At 44.9% G+C, this 18,601-nt stretch overlaps 1 protein-coding gene across 1 annotated transcript in view; it reads left to right on the forward strand.

Annotated features, from left to right (window-relative positions):
- Positions 1 to 18,601, forward strand: part of LOC144798394 (cysteine-rich venom protein tigrin-like) — a 396,128-nt gene that overhangs the window by 114,174 nt on the left and 263,353 nt on the right. Inside the window, exon 2 of the mRNA XM_078669247.1 lies at positions 10,860 to 11,012. Within this exon, the coding sequence (XP_078525373.1) occupies positions 10,860 to 11,012 (153 nt within the window). The remainder of the gene's footprint in view (positions 1 to 10,859; positions 11,013 to 18,601) is intronic.

The raw sequence follows: 18,601 nt of genomic DNA on the forward strand, positions 1-18,601 counted from the left end.
AGTGGGGACCGAGCAAAAAAGGGGGTTCCCAAAAACACATTTCCCCATGCATTTTCCACTGACTTTTTTAGGCAGCGCTACCGCAAAAACTGGTGAACCAAATTACACCAAATTTGTCATGAGGCTAGATTTTGGTACAGAAAGTGTGCTTTTTGTAATTTGGTGTAAATCCGTTCAGTAGTTTTTTGGAAATTTTGATAAACAAAATTATGTAAACCTAGACGGTTGGGTTCGATGTACTCTCATGAGAGTCTCTTGAACCCAATTTTTTTTTAAATAGAGCCTCTGGGTCCCAAAACTTAAAAGAATAAAAAATAAGTAGGACTTGCGTGATATTGTAGCTGGTTAAAAAACGTTGGGGGGAGGATGTGAGTAGAGGCCCCCCCTCCCTGACTCCATTCTGGCCCTGGGGAATGGGGTGAATTTGACAAAAATAGGGAAGGGTTGCTTGGCCCTCTACCTCGAGCCTCAGTAAGGCCCCGGTGACCCCATCTCCTGTGACTGATTTCAAATTGAAGGGGAGGGGTGTGCGGCCCACCTCCCCGAGCAGGAAAACGCCTCAGGGAACCCATCCCTGGAGCCTATGTGAATTTAAAAAATAGGAGGTCGCGCAGCCCCCCTCCCTGAGCCTGTAAAGGACCTGGGAACCATATGCCCTGGGGCTGCTCAAACACTGTGTCCCGGGGAGCCCACCACCGGGAGCAAGAACTCCCCTGTGTAGGCCTACCTCACAAGAAGCAGGTTTGGGTCTTGCGACTAATCTGCCTTTCCTGGGCAGATAATAGACCACAAAAACACCAGAGATTACATTTTTTTTTTTTAAAAAGGTGTTGGGGCAGGCCAACTGTGCATTAGGCCTTACCTCCACCACTTATGGCCCAAAAGTCTTTCTGCCTCTGCTGTAAAGCAGGCAGATTGGGCAGTTTACCCTCAATTTGCCAGTCCATGTGTGGGGACCCCACTAGAGCCAAAGATTATTAACGTCTTAACCGCTGTGGCAATTCCATTAAGTGGGCGGGGCCACGTCAGCCAATGGATGTGTGCAGCACTACCGAGGTAGTGCTCGCGATGGCCGTTGACCGACGGGCGCACTTAAAGGGTTAAAACATAATATTAATATTAATTGGGGTATGAGCAGCATGTCCTATCATCGGGCAAGACCACCACTAGAGGGCAAAATAGTCTTTCTGCCCCATTAGGGGGCAGATTAAGGGCTTTATTCCAATCAGTCCCCCCAGGGGAACAGAAAGCCCACTAGACACCAGAGATAAATGTCCTGTTATATAAACAAGCAATGAGGTAGTGGTCAGCTTTCCTAGTCATCAGGCCATAGCCCACCAGAAAGGCCCAAACAGGTTTTCTGCCTCCTGGGGGGAGCAGAAAGACCAGTAGATACTAGGGATAGACTACTTCTTTACATTAATTGGGTACTGGCCCATCCTGGCATGGGCCAATAGCCCCAGCTCTAAAGCCCCAACATTTTCTCGGAGCCCAGATGGAATGTTAGAGGATTTACCCCTAATATTACCCCTTGCATTAGGCTGCATCCCAACTCCTATGGCTCTGACAGTTGTTCTGCGCTACTAGAGCATCCCCATCACAAGTGAGAGGAAATCTGGATCGTTTTGGATGTTGCTCTGATATATGGGCAGGCAGACAGTTTTAGAAAGTGCTCCGACTGTGTTGTAGGCAAGGCAAGACTTATACTTACTGTAGGATATAACCTCATAGCAGCCGCCCTTTTCAATAGGCTTTCACATTGTTCTTTTATAATATCTCTTTTGAGGCCCTCTTCCCTACCTTCCTGTGAGTCAACAGTGCAGCTTGTATTTATGTTCCTTTTGTTTCCACACAGGGCTTGAGTTCCCAAGAGACCTTGGACGCTCGCGGGAAATAGCAGCCATCCTGGGAAGCGATGTTTAAATACTGCATCATACTTCCTGGTCCTCGCTTTGCTTTATCGCCTTCAAGGAAGAGAGAAGGGTCAGCGTCCAGCTTCCCACTGTATTCATAGATTTGTTGTCCTGCTCGCAACCCTAACCATTCCCTCCCTCCTCTCCGAGCCTTCTGAAAGGTTTCCCTACTCCTTGCCTGGTTGCCCGACCTTGATCCAGTTCGGACACTTCTCAACTCCCGCTGTTGAATTCGGAATCCTCTCAGTATTTGCCGGTCAACCTGCTTCTTGTGCTTAGAGTTCCTCATACCGGATAGATTTGTCCTTGAGACATTAGAAAAGGTCTCCAAAGCTTTTCAGGTCAGTGCACTGTACCTCATTTACATTAGGCTTACTCAGTGTTCAAGCCTTTTTTTTTGTGCTTTCTACTGACCACTTATTTGAGATTGGTTTTGTGTGCCAAAGTAACACTGTGGTCATTTAGTCCTTTACTGAATACTTTATTTTTTTTGTTGGAGGAAAATATCACAAGATGTATTGTGACATGGGTAATTATGCTGCCTCAGATATGGAGTAATAAAGTGAGGTGGCTAATCCCATTATTTTTAGACTCAGACGAAACTCTGGATTATGCCCTTATTGGAAGGCATTTGAAGATACTGTCCTTACATACTTCCACAGCCATTAGTTGACCATTTAGGGGGAATCTTGTGCAATAATAACTTGTGGATGAATGAGAAACGCTGATAAGGGGGTAATCTTTACAGAAAATATGAATTGACAGAGGTTTCTTAAGTTCCTTGTGTCCATTATAAGTGGACCCTTAAGGTCGCCGCAGAGGAAATCCTTTTACTTGACAGAGGGCACGCTTGTCCTATGGATTGACTCAGATGGGGCCTAACAACACAATCACCTTGGAGTAGATGAAAGGAACCTCCCCTTTTGAGTATTTTCCTCTTCCTTTCCATCCCTCGGAATGTAAACAATCAATATTCGTTGAACTTGCAGAGTGTTTGAGGGTTGACAGATATGGATTGGGTGGAATATCTTCACTCCTGCAGGACTTGGTAAGTCAGGTGAGTAGACGGCAACAGACAAGGGTAAATCCCAATTTCTTCTCACTTGCTATGGTGAATGACTGTATTTTATGGACTCTTGCTCAGTCAGCATCCAGGGAACCCTACCAACCCCAGGCATTTGTGAAACCTAGAAACCCAGGGAAATCCAGGCTGATGTAATGTGGGTGGATCCCAGCACACTGTTCTACCCCAAATGCCCTGCAAACATCAAAGTATGGCTCAAAAAAGCCTATTTTTTCTATATTGATGTGACAGAAAATGTGGGCACTTCCATCAAATAGCCAACATTTTAACACCTTGTTTACACACACTTCTCCCAATTCAAATGCTGTTTTCCATCTATGGATGGATCTAACTTGCATCATTGGCCCACACTAAAACAACAAAGCAATGAAGACCGTATTGACCCCACACTGACTTCACATAGACTACGTTTTTGCCAATTTCTGTGCTGGCAATAGGTCCAGCCACACAAGTGGTGTACTGTTGTTATCTGGAGAAGAGTAGGAAAGCTGGGTTGTCAGAAAATGTGGATCACGAAGATTCTGGAACTTTTTCTCACAGAAATGTGGAGAAATGCATGACATTTGTGGTGCATTATGGGTAAGAAAGCATAGAGACCCAAGTCACCCTGCTCTAGGACTTCCCTGAATGTCTAGTATTCATAAGTGACTGGGATTGGTAGTTTCTCTGGGTGCTGGCAGAGCCTGGGCCCTAATGCAACAGTTACCAACACAGACAGAACTGGTCACATTCTAAGGTCAAATCTTGATGCCTCCGCTTAATGTTTTGGGAACTTTTATATGGTGGCCTATAGGCCCAGTCAAACAAGAAGAGTACCATTTTAGTTGAGAGAAGTGTGGGAACTCTCAATTGTAGAAATTTTGTGGATCCCACAGTCTGTAACTTTCTTTCACAGAAATGTGAGGAAGATGTGTGATTTTAGCCAGAGTGTCATTGCATGGTATTCTGGATAAGAAAAAGTAGTGGGGTACACACATGTCACACCACCCTGGACTCCCCTGGGTGTCTAATTTTCCCAGGCCCTGGGGTGATCCAAGCATCAATATATTGCCCATGTACACTGGACCCACACCCAGCAAAGACGGCCGGAGACTGCCAGGGCACCTATCAGGAGGAAAGAGGTGAGCAGGGAGCATGGGCTGGAGAGCAGTGTGAGCACTGAGTGGCAGCCCCGGGATGCATTCACCTTCACAGGGTGGTGGAGGAGTATGAGGAAGGCTGGGCCTGGGGAGAGACTGTGAGGACCCCTAGCGAGTGGTGGGAAGGAAATACCCTGATCACCAGGTCCAGCCCGAGCCACACATATTTTATGGTCCAGCGAACTGGCACGAGGGAGACGCTCCCTGTCACTGCAGCCAACCAACGAGTTGTTGAGCCCCTGGGGGAGTTGCGATAGCCACCAGGAGACAGGCATTGTGAAGAGTGGGACATAGTCCGTGGGAGATTGGGTCCGCGCAATGGGCCATGCATGATTGCCGAGGCGCACATGAACTGACTCCCGAGTAGCTGCTTCTCAGCCCAGAGGAGACAGATTCGAAACGCTCGAGGGCCACACCAGTCCCACCAGGAGAAGGTCGCCTGGTCTCCAGGGATGCACAAGCTCCCTGCCATGCCGCAACATATCCCTGACTTTGGGTGAGCACCGAGGGGAAGGCGCTGATTAGGCCACTGTGCCGGGTGGCAGCCCTCAGGAGACATGACCACAGAGGGGTTAAAAAAGGATGGGCCGCACCAACAATTAGAGTCACCTGACAGTTTAGCATGCTTTGAAAGTCTGTCCTGAGCCTCACACTCATCCGGAGCACCCTGAACTAGCAAACAAGGTCCCACAGAGGAGCGGGGGCCCCACCGGACACACCTAAGCCGCCACCATGGGAGGAACACAAAGGGTCGGTAAGGAGATAGCGGGGAGAGCACTCAGTGCCCAAGTGGTTGCGCTCGGTCAGGTAATTAGCGCGTGGAGTAGACCCACGAAGATCACAGGCTGTGTATAGATCTACCCTAATCGATACTGGGAGAAGCGGAGGAGCTAAGCCACGATCTACAAGCTACCCAAGGCCAGGGCATAGGTGGGTCCTCCATGCTCTACTATTAGCCTTAAAGACTGGAGATTAGATTCCTTCATCAGGAAGAAGGCACGGCCTGAAAGACAGTGCAGCCCATTCCCCCAAACATGTCAACCACTAGGGGGAAAAAGGCTGGTCCTTAAAAGACATGTTGCATAAAATTCCACCTGTGACAGGAGGAGATGATCAGGTGTTGACCAACACCCAACCCGGTCAAGACACGGAGAAATCAGAGAAGCCAGTTACTCGCTCTTTCTTGGAGGCACTGTTTTCCATGTTGTGTGAAGACTTGGATGCACTCTGAGGGAAGCTGTCCAATGATATTAAGGAGATGCGACACGATGTGGACTCCATGGGGGAACTGGTGGCAATTATGGAGAATCAGGGACACACCTGCCACAAAGAAGTGGAACAGTTACAGAAGGAGGTGATTCGACTATGCGAACAGCAGATAGATCTCCAAGCTCATGCTGAGGACCTCGAGATCCGCTCATGGTGAATTAACATCCATATCAAAGAGGGCTCAGATATGAGACTCTACCTGAAAGACCTCTTCAGCTATATTTTGGAGACTCCCCCAGAAACAGAGATAAAAATAGACCGTGCGCATAGAGTAGGCCTCCCACAATGCCCTACAGCTCCTCCGCCAGACATCCTGTCCTATCTTCCTGACTTCCAATTAAAAGAGCTGATTCTACGTAAAGCCCAAGAAGGACACCCCCTGATGTTCCGGGGTCACACCCCCTCTTTGTGTGAAGATCAAGCCATGATTACCTTGTAGAAATGGAGGGAATCCCGGCCTGCCACCTCTCATCTGCAGAATCTGGGAGTTGCATACTAATGGGGCCACCCCTTTCATCTGATTTTCAGATGGGAGGGCAAGCTACACCAGATTCGATTGCTCCAGGAGGCATGCTGCATCCTCGATATGGAGGATTCCTTGGGCGAGAACTCAGAGAGAGGAGAACTTGAGGCCCCACAAGGGAAATGCCAGCGAATGCAGAGATATCGCCCACCGGAGAGCAGTGTGAAACCCAACACAGCCACAATAGCAATGGAGAGACCGGAAATCCTGGAGTCACTGTCTGGGGAACAACAATAGAAAGATGCCACATGAGAGCTCTGGGCTGACATTGGAGTACATTACGGGGCCGGGCTGGTGACGGGTGAGACTAGCTGGGATTGGGGAGGGGACACACGGTCCACAACATGCACCCAAGAATCCCATTCCACCTTCTGTGGACTTGCGGACTCGGTCTGCTGGTTCCGGACTCAAATTGAAAGTATTAAATTCTAAGTTTGACTTGTTTCTAGTTTTATGGGGGCTAGTACTCCATATAGCAGGTTGCGTGGAGGGGTACGGTCACATCAAGAGGGGAAAATGAGAAATAAGGGACCTGAGGACGACCAAAGGCATCAGAGACCGGGAGCTACAGCTAGACACATCCCCACACAGCAGAGATGGCATCATAAATAATTAAGGTCCTATCGCGTAACGTGAAGGGCCTCAATAATCCCATCAAAAGGCGAGCGATACTCTCCTACCTCAAAAACTCAGAGGCGGATATTTGCCTTCTCCAGGAAACACACCTTCTGGGTGAAGATTGGCACTGCCTCTGTTCCCAAGCATTCCCTCATCAACTTTTTTCTTCGACCTCTGGTAAAAAAAGTCAGAGTAACAATCCTTATAGTGAAACAATTCAAGGGGGAGGTGAGTTGTAAGGTGGCTGAGGTGAAAGGCAGGCTGCCGGCCCACCCTATACACATCGAGGGACACTCTTTGGTCGTGGGGTCGATATACGCTTTCAACACAGGACAGGAACAATTTCTACAGGCGGCAGTTTCAGAAGTGTCGGCCACACATCTTGAATCTTGTATTTAATGCTGACAAAGATAGATCCGGCCACCGTTCGGAACAATTGGGAGCCTGTCACAGGATGGGGGCAGGTGGCTACATGGAGTGGGGCTAATCGATCTCTGGTGAGAAGCTCACCCACACTCTACCCAGTACATATTTTTCTCCCATGCTCATAAAATGTATGCACCCCTTGACCTTTTCTCAGGGACTAGGGACGTACATAACATTGTGGTAGACGTAGAGATAGAGCCAGCGGCGCAGTCAGATCACGATGCAGTGACACTCACACTACATCTCCCACCCTAGAGAAAACACTTTGGGAACTGGCAACTCAGAGAGACCTTACTGCATATACCTGTAGCGATACGACCGCTTACAACGACAATACGTACCTATCTTGACCTTAATGATGCTTCTGATGTCTCTGTCTCCACACTTTGGGAGGCACAGAAAGCTGTAGTGAGAGGGGAATTTAAGCATTATCCACTGCTGATACCAAAGTTCATAAACAAAAGAGAGAACAATTTACAGCTCAGGTCAGGGAACTTGAGCAGGTGCATAGCCGCACCGGGCCCCCGAGTTTGGTGTCAGCTTCGCGCAGCGCAAGCCCAGCTGGCTGGCCTCGATCTAGACCGAGCTGAATATACCGCTCTTCAGTTGAAACACTCCTTTTATGTTGAAGGGGATAAACCATGGCCGTTATTAGCTAACCAGTTAAGGCGTCAAAGGCAATAGACAAAAGTCCATTCTCTTAGGTTCCGGGGGTAGCTAAAGATCTGAGGGATGACGAACAGATAGCACAAGAATTCTGGGACTTCTATGCAGAGCTATACACGAAGCAAGATTTGAAACCTCAGAATATCACCTTATTCTTGGAGGGGGCGAATACTACCCACCTCACTGCAGCCCAAGCAGCCTCCCATCAGAGTTGAAGAAGTCATCTCAGCGATCTTGCGCCTTAAGTCATTTAAATTCCCAGGCTCTGATGGATCGCCAGCAAGCTATTATAAATCTTTTTGCCAGTTTCTGAGCCCTGTTTTAAGTAGACTGTGTGGGTCCGGGGTCGATCTCTCCGAACATGCTAGATGCATCAATCGTAATCATTCCTAAACCAGGGAAGGACAGACAGATATGTAGTTCCTATTGCCCCATATCACTGCTAAATGTGGACGTCAAACTCTTGCGACAAGGCTTGGCCCCATGATGCTGGGCATCATTGACCCTGATCAGGCAGGATTCATATAGTATAGGCAGAGCAGCTACAATACAAAGCGAATATTACATCTAGTAGATATGGCTTATCATACAGATATGGAGGCATTTCTCCTAACAGTCGATGCCAAAGAGGCTTTCGACCGTGTGCATTAGCAGTACATGGAACAAGCCCTTTCCTACTTTGGAATAGGCAATCATTTCTGGCCCTGGGTGTCGAGCTGCTATAGTTACCCCTTGGCCACTGTTAAGGTTAACTCATCATCCCCCTTTCCAATAAGTAGAGGCACCAGGCCGCGTTGTCCCCTGTCTCTTCTCCTTTTTGCTCTGTATGTGGAGCCCCTGGCTCAGCGGATTAGAGACAATCCAAAGATCACCGGCATTCCCTTCGGTGGGGAGAGGCACATGGTTAGCCTTTATGGAGACGATGTTCTGGCCTCACTGATTGACCCGGACATCTCATTGTCAGCATTCCTCTGGGAGCTCTGCAACAACACCATCTCTCTCTACTTAGACGCATTGCTCCCATCAAAATGTCCACCCTACCGAAGATCCTATACATTATCCAGACGTTACCGGTGTTCCCTCCCAGAGAGATGCTTACCACAATGCAGAGGGAGATTCGTCGGTTCATCTGGGCAGGGGCCCGGCCTCAAAGGAATATGGAGTTGAGCTACTTGGGTCCAGGTGAGGGGGCATTGGGAATTCCCAATCTGCAGAGTTACTTTCAAGCGACGCAGATGAGATATATAGTGGAGTGGAGTGGGGAGGAATCTGAAAAGCACTGGTTATTCCAGGACAGGGTTGCAAGGCTCCTCCTGTGAAAAGTATAATTCCTCAAGAGGCCCGATAGGCCAGAAGCCTCCAGAAATTACCCATCACAAAGACAGTTATGGAGGTGTGGGAATACATGTCCTCCCGTAGGGAATTTACCACATTCCCTTCTCCAATGACACCTCTGTTTGAGAACAAAGATTTCACCCCGATCCAACGGAGAGAGGTGTACACAGCTTGGCATCAGACACTATGTCACGCAGCAGGCCCTATGTTCGACAAAGAGGGAATCACCCCCCTTCATACAGTTGCGCCAACAATATAATCTGCCAGAGACTGAGCGATTACGCTATCTTCAGGTGCAGCACTGCCTCTTACACCCTTCTAATCTTCCCTCCATCAGTACTACTCGTTATGATTAGTGGTTGGTCACAAAAATCACAGATAAATGATTGATCTCCGAACTTTTTGCATTACTGCGCAAGCCAGCCCCAAAAGCTCTGGGCAAAAGAACTTGGGAGAGAATTATCTACTAAAGAGTGGGGTGATATTTATCATCGAGCCAGACACCCAGTTCAGAACACCTCTAGTACAGAGACTGCTACTAAAATAGCCACCTTTTGGTATTTGACCCCAGAACATCTCGATAAAGGGAATCCGGAATGGAGCCCAGACTGCTGGCGTGGATGTGGTTCAATAGGCATGATTCTGCACCTGCTCTGGGAGTGGAGTATCCGAAGCTCACAACATACTGGACCCAGATGTTAGACGAGGGCGACATACATTTGACACACAGATATCACGGTTCCCTGCACACATAGTACTGGGCTTAACCAACCCATTACATACCCACTCAAATCCTTCAAAGGGAGACAGATGGGAATGAAATTAGGGGCAGCGCTCCAGAATATTCTAGCTCACTGGGGGACCCCCACCATTGCTACACACCTAGGGTGGCTCCACAGACTATAGTATATCCTGGGGATGGAACAGATTTCTGCCACTCTTACGACCTCCAAGGCCTCTTTCCATGAGGTGTGGCACCCATTTCTCCTTCTATTATCCACAGAATTTAGAGAACTAACATTCCCTAAATACTTACGTACCCTCCGATTGACCGAATCAGATTAGGTTTTATCATAAATTAAGGAAGGGAGGGCTGAATCCCTCTCACCCGCGACTGCCATGTTTAGCGCCTTTTAATGAGTACTAGGGGAAGGGTGGGTGGGAGGGGGGTTTAGGTTGTTTTGAGCTTACTTGCCATTACTATTTGAAAACCCATATGAAGAGAGCTGCGACGCTCATCATCACCTTGAATTGCGAGAAGTGAGCAAATTCATATACTGAATGTACTTTTATGCTCCTGATACATGTGAATAAAAGATTTCAACCATAAAATAATGAATCATAACAAATCACTGTTTTTATAAAGTAAAGCTACATAGATCGTCTTTACATTTCCTGTTTTTTGAATTGGTCTGAGTCACAATTTAGTCATCAGTAAATTTAATTTTCGTAAATCGGGCCCTAAGTGAAGTATGATGAAAACACTGTTACATTCCCTGTTAGCAAAGCAATTTACATCAGGATCTTCGTTGACCCGCTTTTCATTGTTGATTATTCAACAATGAATTAAATGCCATATCAGCAATAGTTGTGTTAATATGTTGTACTACGGTGATTTTGTCGGTCTCTGCCATTTTTACCTTGTAGCAAACAATGTATGTTCTACAGACTGAAGCTAAATCCATTTGCTCTATACTGTATTACAAAGGGTTTGGCCTATTCCTTACAACAGTGCAAAGTTTGCAAAATATTGCTCTATTAGTATTTGTTGCCCTTTAGATGTACAATAACACCAGACCACCAAGCTCTAGAGAACTGGTTCATTTTTACTTCAGATTAGTAAAAATTCTGAAATTAACGGAATAATTCTGCATTTCTATTTACAGGAGTGGCATGATGAGTTAGCCAGCATGGCGCAGGACTGGGCTGACCAGTGTACCTTTGAGCATGGGCAGCCAGATCGAGACAACCCACCATTTGATGACATTGGACAAAATCTGAATAAATTCACAAGTTCAGACCCAGATCGTCTTGATTCAGTAAGAATGCCTTGTGAGTCTTTGCCTCAATACCTGGTTAACTAGAATTGTCATTGTTGATTGTATGCTTGCTTGTTGGCGAGAAAACTTTAAAATAAGCAGCTATTTCCTCAACCATTTGCGTATAAGATCTGAATAATGAATATGTATCATTAGCATCTTAAAAGATGAGAAATCTGTGGTTACATGAAGTGTACGATGATATGACGAAAACATTTCATGCGTGAAGTATTTGACCTTTCTGCGAAAGCAAAAGCAAATTGCATGCTTTCGGCAAACACTTTATTAATTCTTTCGGCCAAACAACTACTACGAGATTATAATGGGGTAAATTTGTGTCGTGTATCAATTCCTATAAAAAACATTCTCATCTTGTAAAACACAAATTCTCAGTGTTCAATGATAAAGTTAAACCTTTTCTGCAAAAACATTAAAAAATTCTTTAACAACATCTGAAAATCTTTTATTCCAACAGCTTTCAAAAACAGTCAACTATAATAACAGACCTCATATTGTTTTATAGTTGCTAATGTGGTCAAAGGAAATCAGTAGCTAAATTTTACCATGGCTTTTCAGGTACATTTACAAGGTTTAAGGGAACTCAGGGGCATATTATCAAGAACGGCGTTAAAATTATCGCTGCTTTAGCGGCAGGAAAATGCTGCTAAAGCGGCGATAATGGGCTTGATAATATGCCCTTGTGAATTCCCATAGAATCCCATGTTCACACCAGAACATGGGCTTCTATGGGAATTGTGTAGCACACACAAGAGGGACTATAGGAGGACTATGCTACAATATAGAGATTCTATCCTATACTACTTCCGTAATCATTGAACTCACACGATAGGGTGGCACTATTGAGAGAGAGATATGTATGTGAGAAAAGAGAGAAAATCAAGACGGGGCACAACAAAGTTGTGGACGAAAACCCCCACTCACCCGAGGGTGACATACTTCATCATTGAGTTCGTCCAACACACGCAAAGCGGTGATAATTTTAACGCCGTTCTTGATAATATGCCCCTCTGTTATTCTTCAAGTATTCTGATAATCCTTTGGCTATTTAAAAAATCATATCATAAAATTAATTTAACAATCATATGGATGATATATGACCACCAATACATAGATCTCCCCAGTTGTTTTTTTTCCGACAGATTCAGATAAATGACCATTGTGACATTTGGAGATACAAACAAGTCACACCTGAGAATAATATCACCTTCACAAGATAATTCTTCCTTGTCCTTCCAAAATAATTGTAACTCGGGTACTAAAGTTTTGCCCTAGGCCACTCCTTTAATGACTTATCTCTTAACTTCACTCACAATTGTGTGTGACCACAAGCTGATAACCAAGTACTCTCCTCAATGTCTTCCTGAACCAAACTAAAGGATCATTTGCTGATGTCACTACACAATCCTTAATTCTAATGTGCTTATCCACTTGATCATCACACACGTGTAACCAGGATAAGCAATCACCTCAACAGTTTGCTTCCTAGGAACATATTTAACGCACTCCTTGAATTCATATTGTTTCAACAAAATCCTGACCAATCTAGAAGTAGCTTTGCAAGTTTTAAGCTTGTCGTCATAACAACAAGCTTTATGAAAAATTGTGATAATAATTGGTCTGCCCCACAAAAATGTTGTAAAGTGGTTCAAAATGTTTCACAGCCCAAGTGCCTCTCCCTCTATAAAAGACCAAGGGCCATATGTATGAAGGCAGTTTTGCGATCGCAAACGTCGAAATTCGCCGAATTTCGGCATTTGTGATCGCAAAATAGCTAAGTGGTATGTATGTAAGCAAAACAGCCTCGCAAAATAAGAAATCGCAAATTTGCGATTCCCTATTTTGCGATTGCATTAAAGGAATCGCAAATTGCTATTCCTTAAATGCAATGTATGAGGCCCAGAAAAAGTGCAATTTGGCCATAAGGAATCGCAAATTACCACCAACTTCAAGTTGGTGGTAATTTGTGATTTCTTTGAAAAATTCACTTTTTTGTATTTTTTAAAGTGCCATGTGGCACACATACATGCCCTTAGGGCATGTATGTGTGCCACATGGGCACTCATGCACATTTCAAGGGTGCAACAGGGTGTCCTTTTGACACCCTGGCACCCTTGAAATTGCATTCTCAATTTGGGATTCTCTAATTGAGAATCGCAAATTGAGAATGTCTTACCATTCATTCCTATGGGCCTCTAGGCCCATAGGAATGAATGGGGAGGTATTCCTTAATTGCGAATTGCAATTTGCAATTCGCAATTAAGGAATATGTAGGATTCGCAAAATTATTTGCAAATCCTACATACATAGCATTTTGCGATTCTCAAATAGCGATTCTCTATAAATCGCTATTTGAGAATTGCAAAATGTAACTTTCATACATATGGCCCTATCTTTATTCAGCTTCCTTTAACTGTCTTGAGGCAAACGCAGCTCTCTCTCTGTCTAACAAAAGCACTATCGAACTACAGAGTACAAATAAACTTGAACTTTTATTTTTTTAACAAAGCTTCAATAGGTTTCGTCAATGAAGAAAACCCATCCACAATTTTAGAGTAATACTCAGATAGACCGTAAAATGATACTAGCTGCGCCTTGTTCTTGACACATTCTGATTTCTTCCAGCAAAGATTCCTTTGGTTTGATGCCTTCATCATTTATCCTTTGACTTAAATATTCAACCTCTTGACATAAAAACGTACTCTTGTCCATTTAAAGAGTCATGCTTTTGTTCTGCAACATTTTAAACAAAACATCATGGCATACTGCTCTTGTAGATTTGGTAAGGGATGGTATCCACTAAAATGTGTTTGTTTACAGTTCTCAAATCTCCACATAAACTTAGGTTACTAGTTTAGATTTTTTGCTGACAATAGCGGTAAGGGATACCCATTAAGTAGAATTAACCAACTCTATTATTGCCCTTTTGCACTTGTCTTCACTATTAACATTAAAAGCCTGATTTAGAGTTTGGTGGAGAGAGTACTGTAGTTCGCAACCTAAACCAGCCCCATAATCATTACAAACACTCTTGAGTATGTACTTTAGCTTGTGCATAATAGGTATTGCCTTATCTTCCAACTTGATTTCAGGTGAAAATTACCTCATAGTACCAAGCTCCTTTTTGAAAACGTTTGTATACATTTGAAAAACATGTATCACTTTATTGTTAAACTTATAGACACAAGATATCGAATAAGCATTTCCTGGCCTTAAATTATTACCCAAGTTACCCCGATGTCATCAACCTAACAAATAGTAACCCTTGTTTGCCATGAACACTTTTTTTTCTATTAGAAATGAAAAAAATAATCATGTACATAAGTAAATGTTCTGACATCAATTTGCTCTAACTGTTTGCCCCTTCCAATACTTGCTTAAATAATTATCCAAAATGTTGTAAATGGTGAACCAGAATCAACTAATAGTTGAAGCATTTTTATCACTAAATATGTCACATTCAGGAAGAATATGTGTTTTTTCGCTAACACCACACAACTTTTTAGTGTCACTCTGCTTGACTTCTTCATAGTCAGACACGCGAAAGACCATGTTCACTTTAAATTCCATTAATCACACTCAACCTCTTGAATAACATTCACTTTTCTGATACTTCTGTGCTGGTACTAGAAAAATGACTCATAAATTTAACACGTAAAATATTCTTTACTACTGGCTTGATAATTCCTGCTATTTGAAAAACGACATCTAGCCACACCTGTAATATTTTAGCTTTCCTGATGCTCTGAAAACCAGTGTATCTTTTTCTTCAATTATATCATCAAACATTTCTTGCACTTACTTGCTTCTAACTAAACGAAAATAACCAGAAACTACTCGTTCTTCAGACATGTCTTTGACTGAACACATGGATCGCTCCACAATTTTGACAATGTCAATAGCCTCCTTAAAGGAAGGGTTTCTAAGGTGTAACAACTGCTGTTGGTATTGTTTTGTTGACGCAATGAAGCATAAGTTAACCTTTAATATATTGATCATTGTGGCACTATATATTCATTATGATGGCAAAATTCTAAGTGAGACCACGTACAACACTATTGGGACTTGAGGAAGCTGATATCTAGTGTAAAATGTGGGTCTTTCCATGACAACACGATATTCATTCTTTTTTTTTTATTTCACAACAACAAAATTGAATCCGGTAAAATTGCATACCTCTCAGATCCATATGCATACTGTACCCAGGCATAGCGTAATCTACTTTTAAAAACCCAGAGAATAATATATAGGCAGTTCCCATGATATCTTCGTTTTAGACGCCGTTTTGAAGGGGAGGGAGCGACACAGCCACTTATCAGGTACTGGGTTGAGCACGGGGTACATCAGATATAAATAGGTCTGTGACCATAAGCCCAAATAACAATGTTCATAATTTGTGAGGTCCCACCTATATGTCTAGCATCCACCACCCGCTGGATTCCAACAATGTAGGGTGCCTCTGGATCAGTCACATTGCCATTGTACAGTGGTGATTCTGTAGTAGCAGGGTGTTCCCTTCGGGGATGACGTGTCAATCCTTTCCTCAAAGGTTCACAATATAGGTGTCCCAATTTTCACCCTCTACCATGCCTCTCTCTTAGAACGCAATGATCTCAGCACGTTGGATTTCACGCCTGCCCATGTAGTAGCGTATTCAACCATTTATCAGTGTCTGGTGCCGTGGGTGCTTTCTACTGCATTACAATCTGCCATTTGAAGAGAACAAACGCAAGGTCGATAAACCGGTTTAGGTGTTTATCTCTTTTGGCTTTGGGACGGAAGCCAAGGATGCAGGATTTGGGGGTGGGTGTCAGTACATGGCCTCCTAATTCTACTGTGGTGGTCTTAATTTCCACCCATGTCAATTGCAATGGTGGGCATTCATGTACCTTGTGGTAGAACACAGCCTCAAGCTGCTTGCACCTCAGATAATCGGTGTGGATGTAGGGGATATGCGCTTGATACAGTGGGGAAAGATAGGCAGGATGTGTGTAGTTAAATTGTGAAAAGTGGAATCTGGGTTCTCTTCCAGGGGATACTCATTAATAGTCATAAGCACTGAATTATCTCCGCCCATGAGGTGGAACCCGGAACACATACACAGTATACATATATATGTGTAAATATATCAAAAAGTACATAGTACTAAACTAATTATACACATATACATGTATAATAACCATATATGCAGCCTAACATATATACATAGGCTAATAAAGCCAAACTTACATACGTTCTGTAGCATGAAAATATGCTGTATATAAATGCAATAAACAGGCATGAGCCTAAAATGCATTTCATAACCATGAAAACCTTTTATTTTCATCAAAGAACCTGTTGTAAACAGTTATTAGCCTAAAAGCCTGCATATGAAAAAATTTCTGTGTACAGAAAATCAGACTGGCACCCTGCCTTTAAGGCCCCAGAGAATCTGCACACTTTGCCTTTAAGGCCTCGAGGAACTTGAGCTCGGCTAATTTTGGCAGTTTTTCTGTCAGAAGTTGTTTTTTTCTTGTCTTTTTTGACAATATACTACTCTAGTGGTGGTTTAATACCTTTTTCTGACTAAACTGTTGGTGTTTTTTAGTCAGAATGCCACCTTTATTTTACAAATGTCCTTCCTGTTGGAAGAAGATGTCAAAAACGGACCCACACTCTGTTTGTGTGGTTTGTCTTCCAGCTTCTCATAAGGTGGAAGAGTGTTATCACTGCCTCAACCTTTCTAATAGGACTTTGAGAGAAAGGGAGAAAATGAGGTTGCTGGGCCTTCTGGAGAGAGAAAGCCGTGGTGAGAAGGGCTCCAAGAGCTTGTTGTCATCTGCTAAGCCATCTTCTCAACCCAAACGTCGAAGAACAGCTTCTCCTGAAGGTAGAATTAAGAAAAATCGACTCCAGGGAGCGTCGCTGTCAAAAAAGGTGCGCTCAGCGTCGAGATCCAGATCGCCGTCAGCGCCGAAGAAGGCTCCATCGACGTCGAGGACGTCGCCGGTGAGGCAAGGTTCAGCGTCTCGACAGTCGCCGTCGAAATCTCTTTCGACGTCGAGACATCTGGTGTCGATTGCAGTAAGGACGACGTCGGGGGTGCAAGGTTCGACGTCGAAGGATCATAAGAGATCGACGTCGAGGGAAGAGAGGCGTCCGACTTCGAAGGATTGAGTGTCGACGTCGAAGGATCCAGTGTCGACGTCGAGAGAGAGACATCGGTCGACGTCGAAGGGGAGACAACAGTCGAAGTCGAGGGAGAGACGTAAGTCGTCTTCGAGAAAAAGGTCGACGTCGAGAGACGAAGGAAGATCGGCGTCGAAGAATTCGACGTTGAGACCTAAAAAGAACAGAAGGTCGAGGTCTCCATCGCGACGTAGGTCGACGTCGAAACATGCTTCGGGCTCGAAGCATGGAGTGTCAGTGTCCAGGTCTCCCCCACCTGATGAAAGGTCGGTTTTGAGACTATCAAGACCAGCCTCTCGGACCTCACTTAGGTCTTTGTCGAGGTCAGAAATAAGTCCACAACCTTTAGTGGCGTCTTCACCGCAGGGTCAGCAAAAAGATAGGTCTGCGGCGGGTCAAGAGACAGCGCACCAGGACTCTTCTGTGGTGGCGCATTCTGGCTCAACCTCAGGGCAGGTGTCAGATGACAGACAATTGGTGCCCAGACAACGGACTCCATCTGGCTCATCGAAATCTGAGCAGAGTGTAGTCTCCAGAGCCTCCAAGTCTTCAGCAGGGCTGCATATTGTGCAGGTTTCACCTGAGGCTTCACCTGAGCGTGCAGAGCGGCCTCTTAAAATGTCACCGAGGTGGCTGAAAAGCCTGAGACATTGGAAGATGCGTCCAGATGCAGGACTGATGGGGATGAGGGCTCCGGTCCCTCAGACGGAGCTGCATAGAAGATCACGCTCGAAATCCCGAGTGAGAGAGCGTTCGAGGGAGCGTAGGAGGCAGTGATCGGCAACTCCTCAGAGACGGCGTAGAACTCCTTCACCATCTTCTACGTCATCTGCGTCCTCTTCAAGGTCTTCATATAGAGACTATTCTCCCACTATATCATCTACTCCACCTTCCAGAGTGTCTCCCGTAGATGATTTGAGCACATTTAATGATGTACTATGTCGTGGGGCGAATAAGTTCAACATCAAGATGGCAGTTCCCCAAGTGACATCGTCAGTCATCTTTGAAACCCTACATCACAAGACGTCTGGCAGACCTCTTCTGCCGTTAGTGCCCGGTTTGATAAAACCAGCAATGAGAAGATTTTTGACTCCGGCCACGGTGGGTTCAGGTCCTTCTAGGATTGCAAAAAAGTACAAGGCTCCAGAAGAAGATCCACTATTTTTGCGCTCTAACCCACCTCCAGACTCACTTATTGTGGCGGCAGTCAGAAAAGCGCATTCTGCAGCATCTACCTCTTCTGCTCCACCTGAAAAGGATAGCAAGAGTATGGATTCCTTTGGGCGAAGAATGGCTAACACCTCGGGGTCGGTCATGAGAGTGGCCAGTGCTGCAGCCTTACTGGGCCGCTATGATCGTCTGCTATGTGACTCGGTGGCTCGTTTTGCGGATAAACTCACTAA

The sequence above is a fragment of the Lissotriton helveticus genome, chromosome 12 (genome assembly GCF_964261635.1).
Source record: "Lissotriton helveticus chromosome 12, aLisHel1.1, whole genome shotgun sequence".
NCBI lineage: Eukaryota > Metazoa > Chordata > Amphibia > Caudata > Salamandridae > Lissotriton > Lissotriton helveticus.